The sequence below is a fragment of the Schistocerca gregaria genome, chromosome 4, assembly GCF_023897955.1.
Source record: "Schistocerca gregaria isolate iqSchGreg1 chromosome 4, iqSchGreg1.2, whole genome shotgun sequence".
Taxonomy (NCBI): domain Eukaryota; kingdom Metazoa; phylum Arthropoda; class Insecta; order Orthoptera; family Acrididae; genus Schistocerca; species Schistocerca gregaria.
This window is the reverse complement of record NC_064923.1, coordinates 443,773,187-443,798,579: the sequence shown is the minus strand read 5'-3', so window position 1 is coordinate 443,798,579 and position 25,393 is coordinate 443,773,187. Positions and strand designations below refer to the sequence as shown.

Here is a 25,393-nt window from a genome sequence, read left to right as displayed (position 1 = left end):
TATTTTACGATTGTTTTTGTCTCCAGTGATTTTTGACCAATAAGGCCATCGAACAGTAATGAATCTCGTTCTCTATTTACGCACAATATGTTACTTTATATTCAGAGCCAGCTGCCAGTCCCTGCTCAATCATTTATCCCCCGTAGGTCTTCATGTAGCAAAATGCAGAAAGACATACGAAAGATCGTCGATTACACTATTGGCGACAAATCATTGAATACAGTAACCACCGTGAAATGCCTAGGAATAAATACTCAGAGCGAGGTGAAGCGCAATATTTTTCCTGGTCTTTATCCCGTATCTTCACGGGGTCTGAATGTTGATATGGATTTTGCAACGTTACGTCACGACCGATGGCGGTTCGCGCAGATCTAGGCAAGAACGGGAATGGTATTGTTGTCGGTTCCAAGCAACAGCTCCGGTACGCATGTAATATTCGCGCAAACTGAGTTTACACTCCAGGTGATGGCTGAAGGGAGCGACTGTAAATGGAAACTGCCTTTACGGGCGCTCCTATCGTCCAGTGCACCGAGTGTCAACTTAGTCTGCGCTAATATATTGCACCTCCTTCGCGCTTGAAGAAAGCTTGTATATTGCAAATTGTATATTTTGCTTGCTTCTGTAGAATTTGTTGCTTGCCACTACAAGCAGCGATGACAACTCGCAACAAATCGAATAAAGATTCGCTAAATAGCTCGCTACGATCACGCTTAAATCTCGCAGTGGCTACAACGTTCACAGCAGAGTCGTCAGAACACTACTGAACGCACATTGGCTGTCGAAGAGTGCGTGACGTAGGTGCGCAGAACAAACCTCGCCCGCCATCGTTCGTAACTCCAACTATAATGGTGTAGACTGGCCGGATGCCCTTCCTGTTGCTACCCCATCTGTCTGTGTCTAGTGTAATCTCACGCGAAAGTATGAAACCATTTTCGAAATGTTTTCGGATCGTGCAACTGAGGCGGGACATGGTTTCCACACCAGTATTCATTTAGTCGAATGTGAGAAACCGCCTAAAGACCACATCCTGGTTGGCCGGCACACTGGCCTACGTCACTAATACGCGGGACGAAGTCGATACGCTGCCGGCGTGCGTCTCCGAGTCACGGAAGCGGTGTGCTAAAGTGGGTGGCTGTCTAGCGGGGGTTAGCGACCTACAGTGGAATGAGCACATACAACAAATAGTAGGAAAAGCATACGCCAGACGGAGACTTGTTGAGAGATCGTTAAGGAAATATAGTACATCCACGAAAGAAGCCTGTTACAAAACACTGCTTGGACCAATTTTAGCGAACTTCTCATCAGTCTGAGATACTTACCAAGCAGGATTAATAGAAGAGATAGAGAAGATACAACGAAGAGAGACACGTTTCGCCACCACGGGATCGTTTAGTCGGCGTGAGAGCGTTACGGAGATGCTCAACAAGTTCAAGTGGTAGATGCTACAGGAAAGGTGTTGTGTATCAAGGACAGGGTTACTCATTACTCTTATTCTCGAGGACTTCTATCCATAAGCCAAGGACAGACACATAAAATGCGCGATACCTACGCTGGTGGTCTCTTAAACGTGCTTGAATGGAGAACGTAGTTTGGATCTTATGCCATAGTTCGGGCCGTAGTTTGTTGTGTTGTGTGAAACTACTTGTGCTACTACACTGCTGGCCATTAAGATTGCACAACCAAGAAGGAATTCAGAAAAATACTAGAACACATGTGATTACATTTTCACGCAATTTGAGTGCATAGATCCTGAGAAATCAGTACCCAGAACAACCACCTCTGGCCGTAATAACGGCCTTGATACGCCTGGGCATTGAATTAAACAGAGCTTGGATGGCGTGTACAGGTACAGCTGCCCATGCAGCTTCAACTCGATACCACGGTTCACCAAGAGTAGTGAGTGGCGTATTGTGACGAGCCAGTTGCTCGGCCACCATCGACCAGACGTTATAAATTGGTTAGAGATCTGGAGAATGTGCTGGCCAGGGCAGCAGTCGAACATTTTCTATACCCAGAAAGGCCAGTACAGGACCTGCAACAAGCGGTCGTGAATTTTCCTGCTGAAGTGTAGGGTTTCGCAGAGATCGAATGAGGGGTAGAGCCACGGGTCGTAACACATCTGAAATGTAACGTCCACTGTTCAAAGTGCCGTCAATGCGAACAAGAGGTGACCGAGAACGTGTAACCTATGACACCCCATAGCATCACATCGGCTGATACGCCAGTATGGCAATGACGATTACACGCTTCCAATGTGCGTTCACCGCGATGTCGCCAAACACGGATGCGATCATCATGCTGTAAACAGAACCTGGATTGCTTTGCCATTCGTGCACCCAGGTTCGTCGTTGAGTACAACATCGCAGGCGCTCTTGTCTGTGATGCAGCGTCAAGGGTAACCGCAGCCATGGTCTCCGAGCTGATAATCCATGCTTCTGCAAACGTCGTTGAACTATTCGTGCTGATGGTTGTTGTCTTGCAAACGTCCCCATCTGTTGACTCAGGGATCGAGACGTGGCTGCACGATCCGTTACAGCAATGCGGATAAGGTGCCTGTCGTCTCGATAAACCGCAATCGCGACAGGCTACAATCCGACCTTTATCAAAGTCAGAAACGTGATGGTACGCATTTCTTCTCCTTACACGAGGCATCACAACAACGTTTCACCAGGCAACGCCGGCCAACTGCTGTTTGTGTATGTGAAATCGGTTGGAAACTTTCCTCATGTCAGCACGTTGTAGGTGTCGCCACCGGCGCCAACCTTGTGTGAATACACTGAAAAGCTAATCATTTGCATATCACAGCATCTTCTTCCTGTCGGTTAAATTTCGCGTCTGTAGCACGTCATCTTCGTGGTGTAGCAATTTTAATGGCCAGTAATGTATATCTATGCGACCTGCTGGTAGGAGCGAGAAGTTACCCACTCCGCAAATAACAGGTGGTCATTCAGCAGGGACAGAGTGTGTGGGAAAGCTATGAGAGTAGGCAGCGTTGTCCTGGAGCGTCCATAGATAGCAGGGAATCCCATGTTAGATTTGGCGCCGAGACGAGCAACTTCTAGTATTAATATGTAATGCGTAAATTATTGAGAAACTCTTCTGACAATGGTAAAGATTTTATCTACACTGATTTCTATATACCTACAGTTTCAATTACTCAGAACTTACCTTCAAAGATTAATAACACAATTCATTTTATGTTACGAGTGTTTGGAGGATTTAACTGACCACCCACGAAGGCACCCTGCCCGGCCGGATGGGAAAGAGTTAGGATAGCCCAGTACCAGGTCTATGACCAACCCTCATGCAGGCACCATGTGTGCACTGCGAGCGCTTGTTTCGTTCAATTAAAAGTGGGTTAAAGTTAACTTTGGCTTGGGAAACATTTATACCTGGTCTAGTACTGCCATCTAGAATACGTATAAACCGCGTGTGCTAATTCTCGCTTAAGATCATGATTTGAAGTTTTATGCTGACTAGTCTGACGATTAGAACGGAAAAAAGATTCCGTCCTCTGTTTTGTGAATGTAATGGTGCTCGAAAGGCTATAATCAGACCCCGCGGTGTAATTATTGATTTAAGACTGGCTCTTAGATGGCGTTGATAGTGAAAACGCAAATTCCTCATTTTGGTTTGAATTAATAAATGAGGTGGCATCTCGTGTATCCGGACTTTATCGTAACACATCGGAGCAGAATTCCTGAAAGCCACTCAAAAATTTGCCGTCTCTAGAACGCACGTTAGCAGCCACGGCCTACGGAGAAGAAATTGAGTGGGAACATCGAGACAGCTTTAGAAGTGACGAGGTGAGCAAGTCTTTGCCTGATGATGTAGGGAAGAATCAGGTTAAATCTGCTAGACACTATCTTCACAGTTCGTACGACGTAGCCTTCCACTTGCAAACTTTCGCAAACTTCAACTTGCGTGGCTAGTGTGTTCATGTTGTAGTGCGCGATGCATTTATTTGATAGAGGGGAAACGCTACAGTAGGCCTACCTCAAATTGCCCTCCTCCAACGGTGAGGTTGTCACTGCGCCTGCGCACGGCCGTCGTCCTCTCGACCACGTCGTGCTGCTGGTACTCGGCGCGAGCCGTCGTCTCGGTGATCATCTCGCCCTCCAGTTTCGTCCACGTGTTGCGCCGGATCAGCCTCGGTCGCTCCGTACGTTCTCCAGTGAATTCGCTGCGGGCCGTAGTCTCGGCTGTAACAGCGTGTATCCGGAGTCAGAATTAAGTCTCAGATTAGCCTTGCTGGAAATCTTCAAGTACGCCTATCAAAAACTACGAGGGTCACTCAATAATTAAAGATACAAATTGGTCTGGAGAAAAAAGCATGTATTTTTACAACAGAGTACTTTTTCTACTTTTTTAGCCGGCCGGTGTGACCGGACGGTTCTAGGCGCTTCAGTCTGGAACCGAGTGACCGCTATGGTCGCAGGTTCGAATCCTACCTCGGGCATGCAAGTGTGGCATGTCCTTAGGTTTGTCAGGTTTAAGTCGTTCTAAGTTCTTGGGGACTGATGACCTCAGAAGTTGCCCATGGTGCTCAGAGCCTTTTTTTCTACTTTTCAACATAATCCCCTTCAACATTTATGCACTTGCTCCAACGAGCTACAAGCTGTTTTATTCCGGCTGCAAATAACTCTTTATCCTGATGTTTGAACCAATTTCCCACAAACTTTTTCGCGTCTTCGTTGTCCTGTAGCCTCTTCCCACGTAATGCCTCCTTCAGTGCACCAAACATATGGAAATCATTAAGTGCTAAATCAGGACTGTAAGGGGGATGAGACAGTACTCTCCAGCCCATTTTCTCGATGGTTTCACGGGTTAGTTGAGCAATATGGGGTCCTGTGTTGTCTTGTTGTAGAAACACACATCTCCTCCGAGATCGACGACGTCTCTCTCTCATGGCTGGTTTCACCTTGTTTAGAAGCAAATCCAAGTAGAATTGGCTGTTCATTGTACACTGCTCTTCAAGATAATCACAAAACATTGGACCTTCAGCGTCCCAAAACACCGTCAACATGACTTTTCCAGCTGATGATTGTGTTTTGAATTTTTTCTTGACAGGCGAGTAGGTGTGCTTCCACTCCGTGCTTCGTCTTTTTGATTCTGGCTCACAACGGTGAAGCCAAGTTTCATCACAAGTTAAAATTTTGTTGAGGAAGTGCTCACATTCTCTTTATTCATAACGTTCCTTTAGTTCTATGCACACTCTCAACCTTGTTTCCTTGTGTAGCAGCATCAACTCCTTTGGGACCCATCTTGCACATGACTTGCGGTACTTCAGCTCGTTACAGATAATGTTATGAACGGTACCAGTCCTAACTTGAACCTTATCATTTCCTCAGTCACATGGCGGTCTGCACGAATAATGTCATCAATTCGACTTCCAAGTGAAGGAGCTGAAACTAAACTGGTCGGCCAGAACGGTGTTCGTCAGTCACTGAGTCGTCGCGACCATTTTTTAACTGCTCTACCCACTTGTAACAATTTGCACGATTCATACAACATTTACCATAAACTTTAGACGATCTACAGTATATATTCACTGGTTTCTCGCCTTCAGCAACTAAAAAACGAATAACAACGTTGTTCAAATAATGTAGACGTTTCAAGCGGACTCGCCATCTTGAAATGTAGTTTTGAGGTTATAAACAAAGCAATGTTGGCACATCAGCTGATCAGGGCTCATTCCAGTGATGTCAACTTAAGGCCATAAAAGTACCATATTTACCCTACCAACAGGTTTTCCCCAGACCGATTTGTCTCTTTAATTATTGAATGAAACTTGTAGTATATACTTAATTACAGAGGGATCTATAAATATTTCATTATTTATTTTACAGAAAGTGTGCCCCCATGCGCAGATCCTCAGATCCACAACACCCGTGTACTTGCCTGTATTCGTTGATTGTCCAGTGTTGTAAGTCCACAGATTCATTTTTTGACGGAGATGGTTTTAACCTTTTTTAAGTTTTATAGATAATGACCATTATAAGAGTCGAAGGGCATGAGAGGGAAGCAGTACTCGAGAAGGTAGGAGATGGGGTTGTATCCTATCCGAATGTTATTCTACCTCTACAATGAGCAAGCAGTAAGAGAAGTCAAAGAAAAATCTGGACAAGGAATTTAAGTTCAGGGAGAAAAATTAAAAACTTAGAGGTTTGCCGAGGACATTGTAATTCTGCCAAGAGACAACAAAGGACTTGAATGGACAGTGCCTTGAAAGGAGGGTATAAGATGAGGGTTAACAAAGCGGAAACATGTCTGATGGAATGTAGTCGAATTAAATCAGGCAGTGCTGATGGAACTGGACTAGAAAGTGGAACACCATCATCAGTATATGATTTTTGCTAGCTGGGCTATAAAATAACTGACGATGGCCGAGTAGAAGGCATATAAAACGTAGACTGGCAATGGCAAGAAATATGTTTCTGAAGACGAGAGACTTGTAAGTGTTAGGAAGTCTTTTCTGAAGGTATTTGCCAGAAGTGTAGCCATGTATGAAATTTAAAGTGGACGATAAGCAGTTTAGCTAAGAAGAAAATACAAGCTTTTGAAATGCGGTGCTACAGAAGAGTGCTGAATATTAGACGGGTGGATCGTGTATTTAATGAGGAGGTACTGAGTATGATTGGGGAGAAAAGAAATCTGTGTCTTAGCTTGACGAAAAGAAGGGATCGGTTGATAGGACTCAATCTGAGCCATCTGGTAATCGTCAATTTACTACTGGAGGTGAAGTGTTGGAGACAAAAATTGCAGCGGGAGACAAAGAGACGAGTGCTGTTAAGCAGATCGAAATGGATTTGGGTTCAGTAGTTATTCGGAGTTGTAAAGGCTTCCACACAGGACATAGTAGCATGGATAGGTGCATAAAACCCGTCTTCATACTGAACACCACACAAAAAAGATATTTTGGACCTGGATTCGTCGGTGTTGCCAAGATATTATTCCGTAAAATCGAAAAATCGGAATCGGAGGCCTAACTGACTCAATACTAAATATGTCCAAACATCTGTAAGTCTTCAGTTGAGACTCCCTTTCTTATTATGGTGTGAAGTCATTCCCGTGGCATCAAAAAGCCCTACGTCAAAATTACGACCTATCTTACAGTTCAAATTAAGATTCATATAATTTTAAGGTATCCTGCTGGTCAATTACATGGATGTTGCAGTACATCCAATTGACATTCGGAATCCCCACAGCCGCGTGGTCTACAGCGCCTTGCCATGGTTCGTGCGGCTCCTCCCGTCGGAGGTTCGAGTCTTCCCTCGGGCATGGCTGTGTTTATTGTCTTTAGCGTAACTCATTTTCAGTTGGATTAAGTAGTGTGTAAACCTAGGGACCGATGACCTCAGCAGTTTGGTCCCACAGGAACTTATCACAAAATCACTCACAAACTGTCGTTATGTTCGCAGGAAAATCAAGTTCATAATATACTGACTAAGCGAAGTGAACCGGGGAAAACAGAGCGGGAGTGGGGGGGTGAATGAGTGGGTAGAAGGGGTGATGACATGGAAACACAAAAAGCACTACAACAATTCCAAATAGAATGTTACTGTGATGTGCCCTTTAAGATGAAAAGAAGACGCACCACAAAAGAGTTATGTAAATTGGTCACAAATTGACATTCATGTAGATATCGACGGAAAATGGAAAATTGTAATCTTTGGCAGTCCATGAATGAATGTGTGACGCTGCAGCGTAATTTCGACGGGCAGTTGGCAAGGATAATAAACAGGGGACGCGTCGATACCAGCATAAGGTCTTTGCGAATTTCATTCCGTGTACTCAGCTGGGCAGTAACTATGCCTCGCAGACGAGAGCGAGAATAATATACGCATATGTCAGCTTTTGAGAAAGGACGTGTTTCAGGGCTCTACTGCTTGTCTTCGTGCTTGGCAAAGCTGGCTTTGACCAGCAAAGGTAGTCGGATCTCTTCCCCACTGAGAACGTCTGGAGCTTTATGGGTAGCGCCCTCCAACCAGCTCGAGATATTGAGTGGTTAACGCGCCAGTCATACAGAATTGGGCACGATATCCTTCATGAGGACATCCAACAACTCTATCGATCAATGACAACCTGAATAACTCCTTGCATAAGGGCCAGAGTTGGATCAACGTGTTATTGGCTAGCTCAATTTGTGAAGGTCTTTTTCTTGAATAAATCATCCAATTGCAATCGTCTGTTTGTCTGTACAGCACATCTACTACCGATTTCCGTCTCTTTCCGGTAGTTCTTTCGTGGTACGTCGCCTTTTTATTTTTATTTATTTATTATCGTAGAGTGTATATCAAAAGATTCCATTTGATCAAAGGATTACGAAAATGAAATTGGATTTTGTGTAGGAAAAGTATTACGATCATTACTGATGTATGTTTACCATTGTTGTAATTAGTTAACAGTAATGAAAACATCGAATGTTATATAAAACTAGCTGTCATAATCGAGGTACAGTATTGTGATTTTGTGCTTCGATTGAAGTACATCAGCTACCACAAAAGGATTTTCTAAAAAAATGTCAAAATTGAGATAGGCAATGCTCTCTTATAAGGCTTTGCAGGATTAGTTGTTGAAAGCTATCCCCCACAAAACCTATTATGTCACTGCGGGTACGAGGTTGTTCTGTCTTTCAGTATATGTTAGAAAAGCTGGGGATAATTTCGAAAAGAAAAACCAAGTAAAAAACTTGAGCTACACAAAGAAAGCTGATAAGTAAACACAAGTAAAAAGATCGACATCCCAAGGGATGTACAATTTCAAGCAGTTTCATGTAGTGGGGTTGAAAGTGATTTCTGTTACATCAGAATCAACTTTGAGACAGAATTGTAGATTTTAGTTTTCGAAGCAGTTTCCATGTGAAGCAATCTATCTATAAGACATCGTGTGGTCGCAGTTGATCTCACATTTGTGAAAAGAGCGGCGAGTTCAGTAGAACTGTACTTCAATTAATCATGCGCGGATGTAGGGTTCGGTTCTGGACGGGATTGCGGGGGTGTCACAGTTTGACGCTAGGAAATTAAAATATGTAAACATATAAATCCTTATCGTAAAATGTTGTGAGGGAAGAGAGCGTGAACCTCATGATCATCCCCTGCTTCCCTCATGAACATGTGTATTTGGTTCTGACACCAATTTGTGTCTGTTTACTGTTGCTGCATATCTTCAAGCACCGAAAACTATAATGCTCGTAATTTAGGATCTCTCTCGCTGGCGTCAGTATTTTGTGGAGTCAAGGAACATGTTTTATGGTCACGTATTATCTCGTTTTTTGAGGGCGAAGATTTCAACCACAAAAATCGACATGGATTCCGCCAAGCGATTCCTCCCAAAACTCAGCTCGCTCTATTCGTCTATGGGAGTCTCAGCGCCGTAGGCAACAGCACCCACGTTACTATGGCACGAGGTTTGCAATTAGATTCAGGACTTTCATGTAGATTGAAGTTAACAAATACGTTGTTCTGACGGAACAAAATCAACAGATGCAAGGGCAATCTGAAGACTACCCCAAGGAAGTATGACAGTGTCGTTACTGTTAATCACAACGCCAAAAGGATGTAGAAAAATGGAGAAAGACTTTCAGAGAGTCAAGATTGGTGCAAGGACGGGCAGCGTAACGCGAACGTAAATAAATGTAGTGTATTGTGCATAAATGCTCAGGGACTTTGGTCCACGAAGGAAATGATTTACGAAACACTTGTAAGACATATTCTTGAATATTACTAATCAGCAGAGAACCTGTGCCAAGTTAGGTTAACAGAAGAGACAGAGAAGACCCAACAACGTGCTGCGTATTTCTTCAAAGGAGCGTCTAATCGGCGCCAGGGCGTTACGGAGATGTGCAACAAATTGCATTCGCGCTCGTTACAAGAGTGTCGTTGTGCATCACGTTTACTATTTACTGCTGAAACTCTTCAGGGCATACGTTCCATGAAAAGTCGGGAAACATATTACTCTCCTCATATACGCACACTGTTTTAATCTGTCACGAAGTTTCATCATTACCTACACTAACATTGAAAAAGAGCATTACAGTTCGAACGCAATTTTGGCAAATTGTGAAGTTTGTGGGATCGAAGTAAATAAAAAGTTCTAGTCTTTAACAAAAATTGTGAATGCGGTAGTTGTATCAGTGCACTCCGTCATTTCGGAGACGGCAAGCAATTAATGGATGGCTAACTTATGTCGTGGAGGTAATTTGGCCGTTAAAGACGAGCCCTACATCGGAACAGCTCTGAGGATACTTTCGCCGATAACTGATTAAAAGAAACTTACAGAAGAAGCACACGAAAGCTACAAAAACAAATCACAAGCAAAGATTTTCAACTGCATTGAGAATGACATTAGCTACAAACAAATTTTGGTGTAGAGGTTGCATCTGCGCCTGTGGGGACCAATAATATACAGTTATTTAACTGAAATTGTATTACTTTGTGACCTACATAAATATGTGTAAGAGACCAATAACACTCATGACAGAACTTAATTCCGTAATACCGTGAAGCACCACGCAGTGCTTGGGAGAAAGATTATCAGTCCCCAAGTACAGAATGCCAGAAAGCCAACTAATACGAATTGTCTACAGATAATGTCTACTGGCAGAAGCAGATCTCGGTGAAGAGCAGTTTGAGTTTAGGTGAAATGGAAGAACATGCAAGGCAGTACTGACTCTAAGACTTATTTCAGAGGAGGGGTTAAAACAAATGCAAACCTACATTTACAAAATTTGTAGATTTAGAAAAATATTTACGGAAATACGATATTTTGAGATTCTGCTGTAAACAGGGACAAAATACAGGGAGGCAAAGGTTATGTGCAACTAGCACAGAAACCAGGTTGTCGTAATCATAGTCGAAGAACATGAAAGGCTAGCAGTAATGCAGCAGCGAATATGACAGAGTTGAAGTCTATTCCTTATGTTACTCAATCCGTACTTGGAGCAAGCGGTAAAGGAAAATATAGAGAAATTTGGAAAATGAAGTGAAGTTCAGGAAGAAGAAATATAAAATCTATAATTTGCTGATAATATTGTAATCTTTCGGAGACTTGAAAGATCAATTAAACGGAATGGTAGTGTGTTTAAAAGAGGCTATGTGATGAACTTCAACAAAAGTAAAACTAAGATAATGAACTGTAGTTGAATTACGCCGGATGATGCTGAGGGAAGCAGACTAAGAAATGGGACACAAAAAATAGTAGACGAGTATATTTATTCGAGCAGCAATATGGTCCAAGTGAAGAGGGTATAAGATGCAGACTGATAATAGCAACAGAAACGTTTCTGAAAAAGAGAAGATTTAAATACTGAAAATTAATTTAAGTGTTTGGACACCTATTCTGAAAGTTCTCGACTGGAATGTAGTCTTATCTGAAAATGAAACAAGGACGACAGACAAGACAGTAAGAAAATAATAAAAGCTTTTGAAATGTGCTATTGTAGAGGAATGATGAATATGAGGTAGGTACATCAGATGACTAATGAAAATGTGTTGAAAGGCAGAAAAGAAGTTTACTGTACAACCCGACCAAAAGAAAGCCTTCAAATGAATTCGCAATTCCGAATGACTACCGTCAGGTGTAGAATAGAATGACGACAGTGAAAATTTGTGCCAGACCGGGACTCGAGCCCGGAATTCCCAGTTACCGCGAGCAGTCGCATTACCACTTTTTTACCTCATTTTGTTCGTTATTGTTTGTTTCGTTTGTTCGGGGCGGACGTCCCATGACGCTTGTTCAAGTTCATCGTTGATCCATTAACTCAGTTTTTTTTTTATTATTGTTACAGAGGGCAACTAACTCTCTGACCGAACACGCTGAGCTACCGTACCGGCATGCCATGTGGCTATCCGTGCACGATTCACGGTCCTACCCAAACTTCCACATGTCGCCAACCATGCGTCTACGACCTGTACTCGTAAACCCATTATGTATATTGCCCGTACAGGTCAGACGTCATACGCGGCGCGTATCCATGTCCAAAGGAACTTTGCATCGTCATCAGAATAACACAGGCACTGCAATATCGTAAAAGAAGGGCTTGGTTGATGGGACACATCCTGGAATATCAAGGAATCGTCAGTTGGTGACGCACGGAAGGGTAGGGGGGATAAATATTGTAGACGGAGACCAAAGCTTGGCTACAGTAGGCAGATCCAAATGGATGCTGAGATGAAGAAATATACACAGGATGAGTTAGTTCTGTGAGCCGCATCAAAACAGTCTTCGAACTGAAGAACGACACAACAACAAAAACAAGCAGAAGAATCGAATATCGGACCAATAGAAATATGTATTCTGACTGTAGTACGGTAACTATTACATTACATTTAGAAGAAACTGACCAGGTACAATAATGAAAATGTGGAAAAGATTATAATTTAGAAACACGTGTAAAGTATAATATTTGACAACCAGAGAAGACAAAAAGGAAGTAGAAAAGTGAACAAAAGTGTTAGCTTGAAATGGTCATGATCGATTTCCTTCGCCGTGCTTGTGTTCTTGTCTTTCTTCTTTCAAAATTAATACTTTTTGTCAGGATTCAGCAAACTACAGACAAGGAAGTGTCTGAGATCCTTTGACAGTCCACCGCACAGTCTCCAAGGGGCAATTAAGCTAAATTATAGAAGACTTAATCATAATGGCAGATCGGTACATCACGACACCTCCAGGAGGTGTTTAAATCAAGTTGGCCTCTTCGCTTTTCATAAAAAAAATTAGTTCAATGTTTTACTTACATGTAAAATCACCTTCCGTTCTGAGATGGTCTTCATGACGCTTTACTTCGGCTCTTTCTCCACGAACGACCTGGAACTCTTCGTGTAAAGTGGTCTGGCCGATAAATTCCCCCTCCATCTTCAAGTGGTCCTCATGTCGGCGCACTTCAGCTCGTTCGCCCCTCACAGCAGTGTACTCGTTCCGTCTTTCCACCGTGAATTCACCTTCAGGTTTCAAATTATCCGACGGCTTACGCACCACAGCTCGGTCACCTTTAACCACTGTGTATTCATTTCTTCTCTCACCTACAAAATCACCTTCAGGTTTTAAGTTATCCTCCGGTTTCTTAGTAGGTGCCCTTTCGCCTTTTGTCGCTGTGAAGTCGTCACGTTTCTTTCCAGTAAAATCGCCTTCTGGTTTTAGGTTGTCTTGTGGTTTTTTCACAGGTGCTCTCTCTCCTTTAGTTGGACTGAATTCGTCCCTCTTTCTTCCTAGAAATTCACCCTCTGGCTTTAAATTGTCTTCTGGCTTTTTGACAGGCATCCTTTCTCCCTTAGTTGGTGTGTAATCGTCTCGTTTTGTACCAGTGAAGTCACCCTCTGGCTTTAGGTTGTCTTCTGGCTTTTTGACTGGCATCCTATCTCCTTTAGTCGGAGTATAATCGTCTCTTTTCCTACCCGTGAATTCACCCTCAGGTCTTAAATTGTCTTGAGGCCGTTTTACGTCAGCCCTTTCTCCAGGACCGAATTTTGCTTTTTCTGGACGGTCAAAGTCTCCTTCCAGTCGCAAGTTGTCCGGATGTTTAACGATGGGAGCTCTGTCTCCTGGCCTGTACAGCACTCCATCAGGCCTGTCGAAATCACCTTCAAGTTTTAGGTTATCTGGGTGCTTAACTACGTCAGCACGCTCTCCTGGCCTTACGTCAGAGGGCTCTCGTTTCGCAAATTCACCCTCTGGTCTTAGATTGTCTTGAGGTTTCTTGACTGGAGCCCTTTCTCCTGGTCCAAATTGTATAGGTTCACGTTTGGCAAACTCTCCCTCTGGTTTCAGATTATCTTGTGGCTTCTTTATTGGAGCTCGGTCTCCAGGCCCAACTTGTACAGGTTCGCGTTTGGCAAACTCTCCCTCTGGTTTCAGGTTGTCCTGTGGTTTCTTTATTGGAGCTCTATCTCCTGGCCCTACTTGTACAGGTTCGCGTTTGGCAAACTCTCCCTCTGGTTTCAGATTGTCCTGTGGTTTCTTAATTGGTGCTCTGTCTCCAGGTCCAACTTGTACAGGTTCACGTTTGGCAAAGTCTCCCTCAGGTCTCAGATTGTCCTGTGGTTTCTTTATTGGAGCTCGGTCTCCAGGCCCAACTTGTGCTGGTTCGCGTTTGGCAAACTCTCCCTCTGGTTTCAGATTGTCCTGTGGTTTCTTAATTGGTGCCCTGTCTCCAGGTCCAACTTGTACAGGTTCACGTTTGGCAAACTCTCCCTCTGGTTTCAGATTATCTTGTGGCTTCTTTATTGGAGCTCGGTCTCCAGGCCCAACTTGTACAGGTTCGCGTTTGGCAAACTCTCCCTCTGGTTTCAGGTTGTCTTGTGGTTTCTTTATTGGAGCTCTGTCGCCAGGTCCAACTTGAACAGGTTCACGTTTGGCAAAGTCTCCCTCAGGTCTCAGATTGTCTTGTGGTTTCTTTACTGGAGCCCTTTCTCCTCTAGTTGCCCCATAGTCGTCTCTCTTCTCTGGACTAAATTCGCCTTCAGGACGCAGGTTGTCCTCAGGCTTTCTGACAAGAGCCCTTTCTCCTTTTGTAACTGTGTACTCCTCACGTAGATGGCTCTGGCCTTGGAATTCTCCTTCTAGCCTCAGGTTGTCAGTGTGGCGGACGACATCTGCTCTTTCGCCTCTCACCTCGCGGAAGTCTTCCCTTATGTGGCTCTGTCCCTGGAAGTCGCCTTCGAGTCTTAGGTTGTCAGTTCTACGCACCACCTCCGCTCGCTCCCCGCGAACTTGCTTGAACTCTTCGTGAATATGGCTTTGTCCCTGGAAGTCTCCCTCGAGGCGAAGGTGATCTCCGTGCTTGACTACCGGAGCACGTTCGCCCCGAACCTCACGAAACTCCTCCCTTAGGTGGCTATGTCCCTGGAATTCGCCTTCGAGCCTCAGGTTGTCAGAGTGACGCACAACTTCAGCCCGTTCTCCACGGACTTCTCTGAACTCCTCGTGCAGATGACTTTGTCCTTGGAACTCACCCTCCAGACGCAGATGGTCACCATGTTTCACCACTGGAGCACGCTCACCACGAACGGGTTTGAACTCTTCTCTGAGATGGCTCTGACCTTGAAACTCTCCCTCCAGACGAAGATGATCACCATGCTTCACAACTGGAGCACGTTCACCACGCACTGCGCGGAACTCTTCGTGAAGGTGACTTTGACCTTCGAACTGCCCATCGAGATGCAGGTGGTCCTCGTATGTGTACCTGAAAAAGAGACCATATGGATGTTACGACCTGTTACGGTTCTTCCTCTACGAAAACCTAATTGTGACCGCAGGCTTCGACACACGGCAAAGTAGAGAAATCATCACAAACGCTTATTTTATTACGAACAAAATTGTTTCGACACTTACTCATATACAGCTAAGAATCATAATCAAACACGCAAAGAAATATTAATATTCTCAACATATGGTGATATACTGTAGTTGGAAGTTTAATTTACAGAGGCTAATAAATAACAATAACATGCTTCTGGATTTTTGATTAACTTTATAATACCATTCTCACAGTTGTGCTACGAATGCCTGTATTTTCGCTTCATTAAAACAGGTTTGATACTTTTCTTTTATCGTTTATGGTAGTTTCTATTTGTTCCATTTCTAGTGATGGCAATTCTAGAGGCGTTATGTGTGAGTACAGGTTTTGCACATTGTTTGGTGCATGACGTATTATATTCGGTTATGCGGAGAAAATCGTTTCAGATACCTGCAGATTCACACCAAGAAAGGTGTTAAAAGAAAATTGTTAAATGAAGAAAATAAGTAAACTTCATTCGTAAGCAGTGGGATAAAGAATCGAAATGACATGTGAATGAAATACGAATGGGAAGAAGTTATTCCAGCAAATCATACGCATGGCCATCGAAGGAAATTCATGCAATTTGCGAGAATTGTAAGGCAAGACAGCAGGGCGTACTGGGAGAGTGGAAAGTTATTGAGGAAGCAAACTCTTTACAGAACACTAAAACCTGCTCGTCAGAGCTTTCAGGTAATAGATAAAATGGAGACTGTGAACCAAAACAACGCTAGGAGTGACATTACGAGAATAATACACTCCTGGAAATGGAAAAAAGAACACATTGACAACGGTGTGTCAGACCCACCATACATGCTCCGGACACTGCGAGAGGGCTGTACAAGCAATGATCACACGCACGGCACAGCGGACACACCAGGAACCGCGGTGTTGGCCGTCGAATGGCGCTAGCTGCGCAGCATTTGTGCACCGCTGCCGTCAGTGTCAGCCAGTTTGCCGTGGCATACGGAGCTCCATCGCAGTCTTTAACACTGGTAGCATGCCGCGACAGCGTGGACGTGAACCGTATGTGCAGTTGACGGACTTTGAGCGAGGGCGTATAGTGAGCATGCGGGAGGCCGGGTGGACGTACCGCCGAATTGCTCAACACGTGGGGCGTGAGGTCTCCACAGTACATCGATGTTGTCGCCAGTGGTCAGCGGAAGGTGCACGTGCCCGTCGACCTGGGACCGGACCGTAGCGACGCACGGATGCACGCCAAGACCTTTGGATCCTACGCAGTGCCGTAGGAGACCGCACCGCCACTTCCCAGCAAATTAGGGACACTGTTGCTCCTGGGGTATCGGCGAGGACCATTCGCAACCGTCTCCATGAAGCTGGGCTACGGTCCCGCACACCGTTAGGCCGTCTTCCGCTCACAGCCCAACATCGTGCAGCCCGCCTTCAGTGGTGTCGCGACAGGCGTGAATGGAGGGACGAATGGAGACGTGTCGTCTTCAGCGATGAGAGTCGCTTCTGCCTTGGTGCCAATGATGGTCTTATGCGTGTTTGGCACCGTGCAGGTGAGCGCCACAATGAGGACTGCATACGACCGAGGCACACAGGGCCAACACCCGGCATCATGGTGTGGGGAGCGATCTCCTACACTGGCCGTACACCTCTGGTGATCGTCGAGGGGACACTGAATAGTGCACGGTACATCCAAACCGTCATCGAACCCATCGTTCTACCATTCCTAGACCGGCAAGGGAAATTGCTGTTCCAACAGGACAATGCACGTCCACATATATCCCATGCCACCCAACGTGCTCTATAAGGTGTCACTTAACTACCCTGGCCAGCAAGATCTCCGGATCTGTCCCCCATTGAGCATGTTTGGGACTGGATGAAGCGTCGTCTCACGCGGTCTGCACGTCCAGCACGAACGCTGGTCCAACTGAATCGCCAGGTGGAAATGGCATGGCAAGCCGTTCCACAGGACTACATCCAGCATCTCTACGATCGTCTCCATGGGAGAATAGCAGCCTGCATTGCTGCGAAATGTGGATATACACTGTACTAGTGCCGACATTGTGCATGCTCTGTTGCCTGTGTCTATGTGCCTGTGGTTCTGTCAGTGAGATCATGTGATGTATCTGACCCCAGGAATGTGTCAATAAAGTTTCCCTTTCCTGGGACAATGAATTCACGGTGTTCTTATTTCAATTTCCAGGAGTGTATATGCAAAAATTGTGAGATACATAAATACTCCACGAACTGACTTTCACTGTGATAAGAAGAACAACAGCAGAGGAGGGTCAATGTATGACATGAAAGCACTGCTGGGCTTTGGTTTAGGAATGAGAAAGTTGGACCTAAAAGATCAAATAAAAGGAAAAAATACTCTCTTTTCGGGATAGGTGTCAGTTAGAAATATTCCTATACACAGATGTATTACGTAGCAGGTGTATGAGAGAGAAAATTTGAAAAAAATTAGGAACAATAAACAAATGAAGTGGTCAGACTGAATATAACATTAACGCTTGCAGCCTTTTCGCCACAACGCCGTTAGAGACGGGGCAATAACCTATTTGAACAATAATAATAACGGCTATCAACAATGACCTTAGATTTTTGTATATTGCAGAAACCGCATTACGATACCTGGGTGGAGAATGAAATCTATCTAATTTCGGGAATGAAACCTTAGTCTTAACCGTGTTACCTCAATCAGCCTAACATCGGCGTGATAAAAAGAAAGCACCAAATTGCACAGAACCTCGTAATATTATTTAGAGATGACGGGAGAGAGTGTTAACGAGGTTCGATGGAGTAATGGAACTATTTGGACGATATCTTGCCGAAGAGAGAGAAAGGAATGTTTGAGTAGTAGGTTTATTTATCAGGTACTGAGGAACATACAGAAGCAGATGCAAATAGTAGCAGAACAAAAAGCAAAGGAATATTTAGAAATTCTATTCAAAATAAAGGGATGCTTCAAGTTCTTTGATCCTGTAAGTAAGGATCTTCATAAGGGCACCGAAGGCAGTTCTGTAGAGGAAGACACATGTTACAAGGAGGGATATATAGGGGACCGAAAAAGTATGTCGATGTGGAAGGACAGCGCCAGTACTCTATAATGAACAGAAGAAATATATGCAGTTATTAATTAGAGAAAAATTTGAAGGGTTATTGCTAGTAGTATCGGCACTTGTAAGATAAACGAATTGGAAGTGCGAAAAACGAAAAGAAAATGAATAAGTCATAAGTGTAGAGAAGTTGTTTAAATATAATTCCGAGAAATAAGGAACAAATATATAAAGAAGTTGTAAATGGGGACATATTAAGCGCAGAATAAACAGGAGATAAGTCAGTGGAAGCTTGTATGGATAGAGAAATTCCCTTGCAATTCGATAAAGGAAAATTTTGTATAGAAAGAATCTGTGGTCCCATACTGAACATGGATTGTCAGAATATTTGTGAATTTAAGGAGAAAAAATTGTTTTCTAATAGCAATAGAATTACTAGTGAGGTATTCAGGACGATGAAGCAAGATTAGATTGCCTCCACACTCAACGAAGCAGCGTGATCCGTACCGTTTGATTTCAGTTAAAGCTGTACTCTCACACAACTGAATAAGGCATGGATGTTGAGCAGGAGCCTGACCACTATATGGCGAGGATGGTGGATTACACGTTTTATTCGCTGACTGGAATAGTGCACAGAGGAACTGAAAGAAGAAAGCGAAGAAGTACTAGCGGATGATCAGGTTCGATTCCATAGCAAATTTTGACGTTGCTTTTACCCGAAAAAAAGTAAGAAATGTATAGAGATTAGAACTTCCTTAAGATCGAAACAATGTTAGGTAGAATAGATAACAAAGTAAGGTAAGGAAGTTGTAAAAGATCTATATGATAGGTACAGGTTTATAACTTCTGTTAACTGACGTATTACACGCGCCATCTCGCCAGTTTCCGTAAGGGTTCGAGCTCGGTGTGCATCTGCGCTGAAGGAGAGCTGGGTTCCAATCCCGATCCGGTACAAATTATCAGCTTGCCCCTTTGGTGAAAACCAATGCCCACTGGTAGCTAACATCTTTAATTCCTTTGTGTCTAGTTTAGGAAGTGTTTTCTAGTGAGCACGACTAATTGTAAATACACTACTGGCCATTAAAATTGCTACACCACGAAGAAATGCAGATGATAAACGGGTATTCATTGGACAAATATATTATACTAGAACTGACAAGTGATTACATTTTCACGCAATTTGGGTGCATAGATCTTGAGAAATCAGTACCCAGAACAACAACCTCTGGCCGTAATAACGCCCTTGATACGCCTGGGCATTGAGTCAAACAGAGCTTGGATGGCGTGTACAGGTACAGCTGCCCAAGCAGATTCAACACGATACCACAGTTCATCAAGAGTAGTGAGTGGCGTATTGTGACGAGCCAGTTGCTCCGCCACCATTGACCAGACGTTATAAATTGGTTAGAGATCTGGAGAATGTGCTGGCCAGGGCAGCCTATCGAACATTTTCTGTATCCAGAAAGGCTCGTACAGGACCTGCAACAAGCGGTCGTGCATTATCCTGCTGAAATGTAGGGTTTCGCAGGGATCGAATGAAGGATAGAGCCACGGTTCGTAACACATCTGAAATGTAACGTCCACTGTTCAAAGTGCCGTCAATGCGAACAAGAGGTGACCGAGAACGTGTAACCAATGGCATCCCATACCATCGCACTGGGTAATACGCCAGTATGGCGATCTCGAATACACGCTTCCAATGTGCGTTCACCGCGATGTCGCCAAACACGGATGAGACCATCATGATGCTGTAAACAGAACCTGGATTCATCCGAAAAAATGACGTTTTGTCATTGGTGCACCCAGGTTAGTCGTTGAGTACACCATTGCAGGCGCTCCTGTCTGTGATGCAGCGTCAAGGGTAACCGCAGACATGGTCTACGAGCTGACAGTCCATGCTGCTGCAAACGTCGTCGAACTATTCGTGCTGATGGCTATTGTCTTGTAATCGTCCCCATCTGTTGACTCAGGGATCGAGACGTGGCTGCACGATCCGTTACAGCCATGCGGATAAGATGCCTGTCGTCTCTACTGCTAGTGATACGAGGCTGTTGGGATCCAGCACGGCGTTCCTTATTACCCTCCTGAACCCACCGATTCCATATTCTGCTAACAGTCATTGGATTTCGACCAACGCGAGCAGCAATGTCTCGATACGATGAACCGCAATCGCGATAGACTACAATTCGACCTTTATCAAAGTCGGAAACGTGATGGTACACATTTCTCCTCCTTACACAAAGCATCACAACAACGTTTCACCAGGCAACGCCGGTCAACTGCTGTTTGTGTATGAGAAATCGGTTGGATACTTTCCTCATGTCAGCACGTTGTAGGTGTCGTCACCGGCGCCAACCTTGTCTGAATGCTCTGAGAAGCTAATTATTTGCATATCGCAGCCTTCGACTTCCTCGCGGTTAAATTTAGCGTCTGTAGCAATTCATCTTCGTGGTGTAGCAATTTTAATGGCAAGTAGTGTATAAAAGAAGTGTGGCATAGGAGAGGTTCAAATGTTGAAATGTGTGTGCTATCTTATGGGACTTAACTGCTAAGGTCATCAGTCCCCAAGCCTACACAATACTTAACCTAAATTATCCTAAGGACAAAGACACACACACCCATGCCCGAGGGAGGACTCGAACCTCCGCTGGGACCAGCCGCACAGCCCGTAACTGCAGCTCCACAGACCGCTCGGCTAATCCCGCACGGCCGTAGGAGAGGTTTGCAGTAGGCAGAAGAAAGCAGAGCAAGGGTGGGGCTTACCTCTGCTGCCTCTCGGCGTGCTTCTCGTCGTAGTCGTGGCGGTAGGAGGAGACGGCGGTGATGGAGCCGTCGGGCAGCTCGAGCTGCGTGTGGAGGCGCACGGGGCGCGGGCGCTGCGCGGCGCCCGGCGGGTAGGCCGGGAAGTCGGCGTGCAGGTGCGAGGCGCGCGGCACCTCGGCGCCCGGCTCCAGCGCCAGCGGCGGCCCGTCGTCCGTCACCGGCCGGTTCAGGCATCGGTGCCGCCTGCAACACATCCGGCAGTCTCACTCACTGTGCTCGCAGCCAGCTCGGCGCTCAGCGGAGCGAGGATCACGCGCGTGCGATAAGATCGCCGCTAATTTTCTACCGTACGTGCTTCAAATAAGCACATATCGCCAAAAAAAAAAAAAAAGACTGTCACATGCAGTAGACGCCACACTAATTCTGCCTAATACGCCTCTAGACTAGGGGCGGGAAAAACCTGCGGGTTAAAACACAGTACCGATATTTTAGTTCTACGAGAATTGCCCAGAAAGTAATGCACCGCATTCTTTTTCTCAGCCGAAATCAATGCTACGAATGCGAAACGCTACGTGTGTATTATCTGACGTCATCTGAGTGAGCACGCCAAGTTTCCGCCACTTCCGACAGATAGCGTCGCTGCAGCACAGTTTCAAAATGGCGTCTATAGGTGATGTACGTTACGAGCAACGTGCTGTCATTGAATTTCTCACTGCAGAGAAAGAAACTGTGGGAAATATTCACAAACGCTTGTGCAAAGTCTAAGGAGCATCTGCTGTCGACAGAAGTACAGTTAAATGATTCAAATGGCTCTGAGCACTATCGGACTTCTGAGGTCATCAGTCCCCTAGAACTCAGAACTACTTAAACCTAACTAACCTAAGGACATCACACACATCCATGCCCGAGGCAGGATTCGAACCTGCGACCGTAGCGGTCGTGCGGTTCCAGATTGTAGCGCCTGGAACTGCTCGGTCACTCCAGCCGGCGAAGTACAGTTATTAGAATTATATTTTAATACCTTCAGCTGCTGACGGGCGTTGATATGTATCAACGGGGGGAGTTGAAAAATGTGTGCCCCGACCGGGACTCGACCCCGGGATCTCCTGCTTACAAGGAATACGTTCTATCCATTTTTTTAAGCTCATTTTGATCGTTATTGTTCGCTGTATTTCTCCGGGGCGGACGTCCCGTGACATCCGTACATGTTCAACGGTGATCCATTCACTCAGTTTTTTTTTTTTTTTAATTATTACGGAGGGGTCCATCTGAGCCACCGAGGGCACAGAGGATAGTGCGATTGCAGGGACTATCTCGCACACGCCTCCGCCTCCCGCGAGACGCACATTCTCGCCTTATACCCCGTCATCAAAAAGTCAGTATATATTTGAAAACTGGATAAATCACTGTATAGTGTAGCTAGAGAGGTACAAATTGACACACATGCTTGGAATGATATGGGGTTTTATTAGAACCAAAAAAATACAAAAGTTCACAAAATGTCCGAAGATGGCGCTTCATCTGACCAGAATAGCAATAATTAGCATAACAAAGTAAGACAAAGCAAAGATGATGTTCTTTACAGGAAATGCTCAATATGTCCACCATCATTCCTCAACAATAGCTGTAGTCGAGGAATAATGTTGTGAACAGCACTATAAAGCATGTCTGGAGTTATGGTGAGGCATTGGTGTCGGATGTTGTCTTTCAGCATCCCTGGAGATGTCGGTCGATCACGATATACTTGCGACTTCAGGTAACCCCAAAGCCACGGAATGAGGTCTGGGGACCTGGGAGGCCAAGCATGACGAAAGTGGCGGCTGAGTACACGATCATGACCAAACGACGCGCGCAAGAGATCTTTCACGCGTCTAGCAATTTTTTTTGGTTCTAATAAAACCCCATGTCATTTCTAGCATGTGTGTCAATTTTTACCTCTCTATCTACAATATTCCTTGGTTTATTAAGTTTTCAAATTTATACTGACTTTTTGATCACCAGGTATGTCCACACATTACATTCGTAGTGTTCCTACCCAACATACTCATTACTCGTGGAAGACATTCTTACCAAGTCCCGTAAGAGTTCGGATAATATGTGTGCATCCGCACAGAAGATGAAGGTCATGGCCGGTATTGCCAGAACTATATGCTTATATGGATATGATGTCTGTTCTATCGGACATGTCCGAAAGAACAGACACCATATTCATATAAGTATGAAGTACAATTAGTCGCTGGGAACGGAGGGTGAGGTCATCAGAAGGTGGTTCATCGGAGAGCCACTACTTGCAGCGATCGGGGAGACCATCCACGGCTGTCGAGCTGACATACTGTAGCGAGCTGATGTCATTCGTGAGGACAGACGCATTACGACTCGGCAGTTCGTGCTGAATCTGTCAATCAGCATAGGGAGAGTGGATGCAATTATTTGCACTCTTGGATATTCAAAAGTGTGTTCAAGGCGGGTCCCGCGGTGTCTAACAGTGGATCACAAATCACACAGAAAAAATATTTGTCTCGATTTGTTGCAATGTTTTGAAACCTTCTGGTCCCGGATTGTGATAGCTGATGATACCTGGGTTCACCATTTTGAGCCCGCAACAAAACGACAGTCGATGGAATGACGGCATTCCCGCTACCCACAGAAGAAAAAATTCAAAGCAACTGCTTCCGCCGGTAAGGTTATGATCACCGTCTTCTGGGACTGTGAAGGTATGATTCTCATCGACGTGATGGCAAGAGGCGGTACCATTAATTCAGAAGCATTTGTCAACACATTAACAAAACTCAAGACGCGCTTCTGGCGACTTCGGCGCCACAGCAACCCAGGAGATATTTTGCTGCAACACGATAACGCACGGCCCTACACAAGTCTGAGGACTCTTTAAACACTGCAAAACAGGATTGGACAGTTTTATCCCATCCACCCTACAGCCCTGACCTAACCCCCTCTGATTTCCACTTGTTTGGGCCATTAAAGGATGCCATTCATGGAAGACATTTTGAGGACGATGAGGAGGTGATTCACACAGTGAAGCACTGGCTTCGTCACCAGGACATGGATTGGTAGTGACAGGGCATACACGCCCTTGTTTCTCTGGAGGAAAGCCATAGAACGGGATGGAGATTGCGTGCAAAAATAGTGTGTGTAGATGAAACACCATTCTTTCGTGTGTGTAATTCTGATTATGTTCAATAAAGAAAGGAAAAAAAGGTGGTGCATTCCTTTCTGGGCAACCCTCCTAAATAGCCGGTTTTTCGATGTTTCTTTGTCCCATCTGCAACACCTTTATGCATTTTTTGCTTATAACGAGGTAAGAAAAATCTAAAGCAGAATTAGTAAACATAATGTTTCGAAACTCCATCACCAAAGGAGACAAAGTAAATGTTCCAGAATTCGAATCAAGAGCAGCTGCCAACATGAATAACTTACAAGGGACACTCTCAATCACACCCCCTCAGATTTAGTGGTAAGATTGCCTAGTCGATATCCAATCAAAAACTGAATACAGATCCAGCATCAAACAGATAGAAGGTGTTCTCATCTGTGGAAAAAAGAGGCAAAATAGAAACAGCGAAGGTCCAAGATGACCATGTGCAACATCGAGCGACTTTGAATGACTGTGGCATCGTGAGCCGGTAGTTCGGCGTTTTCGGGCAGAGGGTTAGCTGCCATCTGTAATAATAATAATAATAATAATAAACTGAGTGAATGGATCAATGATGAACTTGAACGGATATCATGGGACGTCCCGAACAAACGCAAAGAACAATAATGAACAAAATGAGGTCTATCAATTCAAAAAAAAAAAAAAAAAAAAAGGTATTCACGGTGTTGGACTGCGAAGCAGGAGATCGGGGTTCTAATCTCCCTCATGCCCCACCTTTTCTTCACAAAATAATGAAATGTCCGCCGTGTCACTTATATGCCTGTTCGCTGTATTCAGATTTGTGTCTGTATCGTCGTGTAACGTTCGTTCGCAACAACGACGTGTAACGAAGAGATCTCCAGATGTACGTCCCCCCTATTTGTTCTACACAGGTACCACATGTTATGCTTCTTGCGTTACGTTTTCAAAGTTTTGGCATTTGAATTATTTCGCTGTAACATAGTTTACACCCGTTTATTTGCTGTTTTCATTTTTGTGAGAGGTCTATGCGGCATCTCGCCTGCTCTCACTGTTCATCACATTTATTTGCAACGGTAATATATTCTTTCCACATGACTCATATTCTGTAACCAGTGTATAGTATGACAACTGCCAAGACTACAGAGGGAGGTTCGACACATCAACAACCGGACGGACAGTTCATAAATTTGTGAA

General features: G+C 44.6%; 1 protein-coding gene across 7 annotated transcripts in view; it reads right to left on the bottom strand.

The window, feature by feature from the left end:
* LOC126267586 (titin homolog) overlaps positions 1 to 25,393 on the bottom strand; it is a 383,918-nt gene that overhangs the window by 19,819 nt on the left and 338,706 nt on the right. For all 7 annotated transcript variants that reach the window (XM_049972879.1, XM_049972881.1, XM_049972884.1 and 4 more), the window contains 3 exons: positions 21,067 to 21,309; positions 12,738 to 15,181; positions 3,997 to 4,202 (listed from right to left, as the gene is read on the bottom strand). In XM_049972879.1, coding sequence (XP_049828836.1) covers positions 3,997 to 4,202; positions 12,738 to 15,181; positions 21,067 to 21,309 — 2,893 coding nt within the window. The remainder of the gene's footprint in view (positions 1 to 3,996; positions 4,203 to 12,737; positions 15,182 to 21,066; positions 21,310 to 25,393) is intronic.